Source organism: Tursiops truncatus, chromosome 19 (genome assembly GCF_011762595.2).
Source record: "Tursiops truncatus isolate mTurTru1 chromosome 19, mTurTru1.mat.Y, whole genome shotgun sequence".
Classification (NCBI taxonomy): Eukaryota; Metazoa; Chordata; class Mammalia; order Artiodactyla; family Delphinidae; genus Tursiops; species Tursiops truncatus.
The window spans coordinates 11,102,579-11,109,335 of record NC_047052.1 but is presented as its reverse complement, the minus strand read 5'-3'; the positions used below and the strand labels follow the sequence as shown (position 1 = coordinate 11,109,335).

Genomic DNA, 6,757 nt, shown 5'->3' with positions numbered 1-6,757 from the left:
ACATATATACACTACCAAATGTAAAACAGATAGCTAGTGGGAAGCAGCCGCATAGCACAGGGAGATCAGCTCGGTGCTTTGTGACCACCTAGAGGGGTGGGATAGGGAGGGTGGGAGGGAGGGAGACGCAAGAGGGAGGGGATATGGGGATATATGTATATGCAGAGCTGATGCACTTTCTTATAAAGCAGAAACTAACACACCATTGTAAAGCAATTATACTCCAATAAAGATGTAAGAAGAATTAATAAAAGGAATAAATGTGTTTTCTGGGTTTAGAGCTATAGCACAGGGGGATTCATGTGGCTGGAAAGAGAAGATGAAAGAAAATTTTTTTGCCTCTTGGATTCCCTACAAGCAAAATGCCCCAAATTAAAGATTGAGAAGTATGATTTGGCTATGTTAAGAACATTTCAAAACGACACGAATGGTATTTAAAGTTCAGATGCTAAAAACGTTTTTGTTAATGAGAATCTGCTCCTGGTGATGGCTACCATTATTGTTTTAAATAAACTTTCACCAATTATAACCGTACTGCCGTCTCACATGTGTTTTACTCCTTCCGCTAGGTTGGCGATTGTTATTTGAAGGATACTATGTCTGCTCATGTAGTGAAAAATAAAAGCAAATGATAGAAAGAAGACAAGAAGATGCGAATTAAATCCTAACTAAGAAATGTTGCTCTCTTGATCTGGCACCATGGAGGAGTAGAAAGAACTCTCTTTGCAGCAAATCAGAAAAGCAAGAATCTTGGCTTTACCAGCAATTCCGTGTAGAAACTTAAACAATTCGTGTTACGTGGCAGTATCTCAGTTCTTATGTAAAAATGAGTAAATAGGAAAGGACCATCTGTAAGATTTCCTCCAGACCTAAATAACTGATCTTTATGTTAGCGAGAACACTATTGCTGGGCAGAATCTTCAGTTAAAAGAAAGACTCTATAGTAGTCAAGGAAAAAAGGAGAAAAAGGAAGTAACGCTAAGAAGATTGCCAGTCTTACACATAAAATCCTGACAAGAATCGTATTTGTAAGGAGGTATATTATACCAAAAATGATAGAATATTTGCATGTTAAAGCTGGATCTTTTAAAGTTTGATTTGATAATACAATGAGGAAATCAAGGCTCAGATGAGTGAGTGTAAAGGATGCATGACTGGAATCCAGGTTCCCTAATGCCAGGAAGATGTTTCCACTGCGTCAGCTGCCTAGACGGCCAAGCATCACGCTTAATTTAGTGTCATCATGATTTTAACGTTATTATATCTTCTGCCTCATTCTTTCATCTGCTACGGGAGCTTAGATGTTCCTCTCTCATCATTCATTTACTGAACATCATCCTACGTGTCAGGGACTATTCTAAACAAGGGCTACTATTGTAGACGGTGGGGCAATTTTTTGTCATTAGAAGCACCCAAAACAAACGTTGCACAAAAATGTTTACCGACAAGAAGGTCCTACTGTATAGCACAGGGAACTATATTTAATGTCTTGAAATAACCTATGATGGAAAAGAATCTGAAAAAGAGTATGTTAGATACGTTATATATATATATATTCTGTTACATGTTTTATATATATATATATATATATATATATATATATATATAAAACAGTGCTGTACACCAGAAACATTGTAAATCAACTATACTTCAATGTAAAAATAAAATAATTTTAAAAATGTGTACCTACAGATAAAATTTCAGGCTTCTCTAGCACTTCTATGATATGACTAAAACATGAGCTCAAGGGTAATCTGCTTTATATCAGCAAACAAACAACCATATGTGGACAACATGAATACTGACATGATTTAAATATATCCCTTCAAATAGATACAAGCTTGAAAAGGAAATCATCGTCAAGGCAAAACTTTTTTGTTCCTTAAAAACATTCAGAAATGTTATTGATCTTAAATAGATGTAGTGAGTGTGTACAGAGTGAAAGTCATCCACTTAAGCATGAATCCGTCATTCTCAGAAGCACTAACTTGTTCTCAGGGAAATAAAACACAAATGTATTTTTTGGTAAGATTTTGAAACATACTTAGCTTATCTATTTACGTATTTTATTATAATTATATTTATTTTTTCAAATTTTAAAGGCTATTAATTATAGAGCTATAATTATAGAGCTTAATTATTGAGATCATGGTACCACAGAGTTCAGTTCTCTAATATACTTGTATAACATATAGAATACCTATGTGTAACAGATAAATAAAAATAATAAACATCCTAAAAAGGATGATTTTGAAGATTTACGTTATTTATTCTTCCCCATTCTTAGCCTATGTTGATATTTTTACCCATCTTTGAGAGAGAACTTGGCTTCTGTAATACTTATGTAAAAGTGCTGACTGAACATGAAATAAAAATTGAGTCTGCATTTTCTTTAAAATTCCTCTAGCACTAAACAATATTATGGGTAATTCTGGTGTTACTTAGGATAACTTTACACAGAAGCAAATGAAGGATTTCTTGAGAAGATGCATTTAGATGCCCAAACAATTTAAATCAGGTAGTATATAGGCAAAATACAAATAAGCAAGCAAAGCACAAGAAAAACACTACGTGATGAACTTTGTAAAACAAATAAGCAAACCAATCTATTAAATAAATTGATATATTGTTAAAATAAGTTTCCAAACCAAAGCATAAAGAGTGACAAATGTGTTTGAAATTTTAAAAAGCAATTCAAGTAAACTTGGCTGCTTTTATGAATAATTATCACAAGATTAGAGTGAAAAATGAAATCATTTCTCAAACTCACAGTGGTCAGCCACAGGTGATGAGATGCTGTGCGTTTAGGTACATTGTTTCCATTTTCTACTAATCACGAGCAACAATTTTGTCCAGAAACAATGGGTCATCATTTTTTTCAACATCCAATAACATTTTTCTCACCACTTCCCAAGTCTTTGACAACCAATCTCCTCGTCATTCTTTTGGGTCAACTTAGCTCAGTGGTTTCCTTCTTCCCAAGGCCACATATTTTAGCTTTTTGCTATGGCAACATCCCACGTCTAGGTACTACCTTCTATACCATGTTTCTGCTCCTGCATAGCAAACCACCTCAACACTTCGTGATTTAAAATAAAAATTGTTGCTTTCCAGCCCCGGCCTGGCAGGATGGCTCCCGCAAAGAAGGGCGCCGAGGAGGCCCAGTCCGCCATCAACGAGGTGGTGACCAGAGAGTATACCGTCAACGTTCACAATATCCACCCCCATGGAGTGGGTTTCAAGAAGCATGCCCCTCAGGCACTCAAAGAAATCCAGAAATTTTCCATGAAGGAGATAGGAACTCCAGACGTACGCACTGACACCAGGCTCAACAGAGCTGTCTGGGTCAAAGGAATGAGGAATGTTCCATACCGTAACCGTGTGCGGTTGTCCAGAAGACATAATGAAGACAAAGACACAAGCCCGTGTCCCCTGCATTGTCAGGGGGATTCCTAACCACTGCTCCACGACGGAAGTCCCAGATCATCTTTCTTGATAATGGGTTATTGTTAGGTTATGTGGGCTAAGTAGCCACATGACAAAGATCTAAAGGCATTGTAATGATAGGAGGTGCTCTGCATACAAATTGCTTCAACCAATCGTATTTTGAGAACCTAATTAGCAGCCTTGGGAAAAATAAACAAAGATAGCTGTAGGTTCTAATGCAGCATCTTCAGGCCTTAATCTCTCTAGTATGGGAAATCTAAATAAACCTATGCTCCTTTAGCATATGTTTAGGGATTAGCCAAATGGGATAGTGGCATATATCATCATTCAGCACCTTTGATGAGTTATATTCATTAAATGTTACAAGTAAAGGACATTCTATGCAAATGAGGATAATTTTATAATGAGATTTTTAATCGGACCATCTAGGTCATAAACAGGAAGTGACTTCTGTTGGTTTCCATATAGGTCAATAAATCTACATTTTTCCATAAAGTAGAACCACCTGTGCCCACACATCGCTGAAACATGCGTGTATACTGATGCATGATATTTAATTCAACAAATTTATACTGAGCTCCTATACTGTTGGACACTATGAGCTCATATAATGTGTGGACCACAAAGCTCGTAATACTAATCTCCTACCTTTGATGCCGTTGATTACAAGGTGAACATTTCTTACATGTGGCACTAAGCGAAAAAGTTGCTGGTTCAAGCAGTTGCCATTGCTAAAAAATGTCTTAGAATTCGTTAAAAAAAAATAAAGCAGTAAAATTTATTGAACACTTACTATGCACGAGGCATTGTACCAAACCCTAAACCTCACAACCACCATATGAGGTACCGTTATAACTTCTAACCTACAGATGGGAGAAAGTAGGTTCACAGAAATTAAATCACTTCCCTAAAGCCACGTAATAAGTTACCAAGATTAAGGGTCTCCTCTTTCAACAGCATAGCACTCTACTATTTGAAGTCTAGTAGAGAAAGAACACACTTTATTTTCTAAATAATATACTATGCAAAGTGTTGCATAGGGTTTCTTGGTACCTCATAAGAAAAATATCTCAGGCAATCTCTGAATTCTTAGATACATCCAGATGTGATTTTTTAAAATACTTTAATCAACAGGTGTTGCCTGAACATAGTGCAAAATGTGTAAAGACAGTGTTTGCCAATTCGCATGGGTAACAGAATTGTATAAAGAATCTGAGAATTTTGGAGAGAGAAAAATAGTATAAATCATTTAGCCTAGCTTTCGGAATGAAGAACTTGGAATCCAGGGAGGTCTAATCACCTGCTGAAGGTCAAAGTAGCAACTCATGGCAGAGACAGTAAGTACAATGCAGATATTTCAGATCCTGCTTTCGACAACGCCATTATTTACAGCGCACATCGTAAATGCTGTAGACATGGTGACCCAGTGAAAGGTATTTAGGCAAGTTAGAGACACAACTGGAATTTGTCTTATTATTATTGATAGTAAGGTTTTATTATTTTGTCAATGTGACTGATTTTGGTCAGAGGAAGGCATGTATTGGATTATTAAGTAAGTCTCAAGGGAGCAATTTTGATACCCAAGACCATGTTTGGTAACATCTAGAGACATTTTTGATTGGCAGGACTCAGGGAGGTGCTACTGGTATGTAGTGGAGAGAAGCCATGCAGGCTGCTGAACATCTTACCATGAACGGAACAGCCCCCGCCCAGTAACATGCGCACGCACACACACACAGACACAGACACACACACACACACCCCAAATAATTACCTGACCCAAATGTTAATAGTGCTGAGACTGGGACTTCCCTGGTGGCACAGTGCTTAAGAATCCGCCTGCCAGTGCAGGGGACACGGGTTCGAGCCCTGGTCTGGGAAGATCCCACATGCCCCAGAGCAACTAAGCCTGTGAGCCATAACTACTGAGCCCACATGCCACAACTACTGAAGCCCACACACCTAGAGCCCGTGCTCCACAACAAGAGAAGCCACCTCAATGAGAAGTCCGTGCTCCTCAACGAAGAGTAGCCCCTGCTTGCCGCAACTCGAGAAAGCCCGTGCACAGCAATGAAGAAACAACACAGCCAAAAATAAATTTATGGGAAAAAAAAAATAGTGCTGAGGCTGGGAGATCTTTCAGTGATCCAGTACACCCTGAAGAGGAGCTGAACTAGGCAGTTACAGTGAGTTAAGTTCAAGTTTGTTTCATTCATTCACTAAATACTCCTTGTGGGTCTACTTTTGTGCCAATGACTGTGATACTCTCCACATAAAAAGATGAAGATATGGTTAGGATAGGGCAGCCCTGTCTTGACATGGCTCACGGCACAGTGGGGGATATCGATGAGTACTGAGCTACTAAAACATGACATTAAGAGGACAGTGGCGGTGCAAACGCTTGTAGTGACTGGAGCGCATGGAGGAGGAGGATATTACACTTTTCATTAGTTACAATTGATCTGTGTGTAAGGAAAGATTCTACATGGTGCTACAAGAGCACGTAATAGGGTGACACCTAACTGCTTGGTTTATGTAATGCTCCACGGAGAAAGTAACATTTAAGGTACAAAGACAAAGAAGAGGAGGGGGAGACTCCTCCAAGTTGACAGAACACCATGTGCAAAAAAACGGAGTCAGAAGTAGGAGGAGGGCTTCCCTGGTGGCACAGTGGTTAAGAATCCATCTGCGAATGCAAGGTGCACGGGTTCAAGCCCTCCCTGGTCTGGGAAGATCCCACATGCCGCGGAGCAACTAAGCCCTCGTGCCACAACTACTGAAGCCTGCGCGCCTAGAGCCTATGCTCCACAACAAGGGAAGCCACTGCAGTGAGAAGCCTGCGCACAGCAACAAAGACCCAACACAGCAAAAATAAATAAATAAATAAGTTTAAAAAAAAAAAAAGAAGTAGGAGGAAAGGAAACAGTGGTGACCAGACCACAGAAGATTTTTTGAGTGGGAAAGAGAGGCTGATGGGGGTCACAGGGGCAGGATCATGCAGGCCAATCGATGTTTTTAATCCAGCAATGGAAATAAATTGCCCTGAAGTGCAGTTCCAAAACCGAGTAATATCCACTGATCCTAGTGGAAACTCTTGATTATATAAAAATGAAAACAGCAACACTAAATGTGGCCATGCTCTCTGAACGGTACAGGGTGTGATTAGAGTTTTGTTTCATTTACCTCCTCTCAGGTATTTGGGAAGGTGATTATCTAGAACGGTCTTGTGAACTTCTGAAAGTGATTTCAGTACCCCCCCCCACAAAACACACACTCAGGTATATTATTTATTTAAGTCTCAACACATTCT

At 38.9% G+C, this 6,757-nt stretch overlaps 1 protein-coding gene across 1 annotated transcript; it reads left to right on the top strand.

Moving 5' to 3' along the window:
- Positions 1–3,129: 3,129 nt before the first annotated feature.
- LOC141277230 (large ribosomal subunit protein eL31-like) lies at positions 3,130–3,456 on the top strand. The gene has a single exon (XM_073796780.1). The coding sequence runs from the start codon at positions 3,130–3,132 to the stop codon at positions 3,454–3,456; it is 327 nt and encodes a 108-aa protein (XP_073652881.1).
- Positions 3,457–6,757: the final 3,301 nt, after the last annotated feature.

What these genes read in the sequence shown, in the direction of transcription:
- LOC141277230 (XM_073796780.1), top strand. Translation starts at nt 3,130, where the DNA reads ATGGCTCCCGCAAAGAAGGGCGCCGAGGAGGCCCAGTCCGCCATCAAC.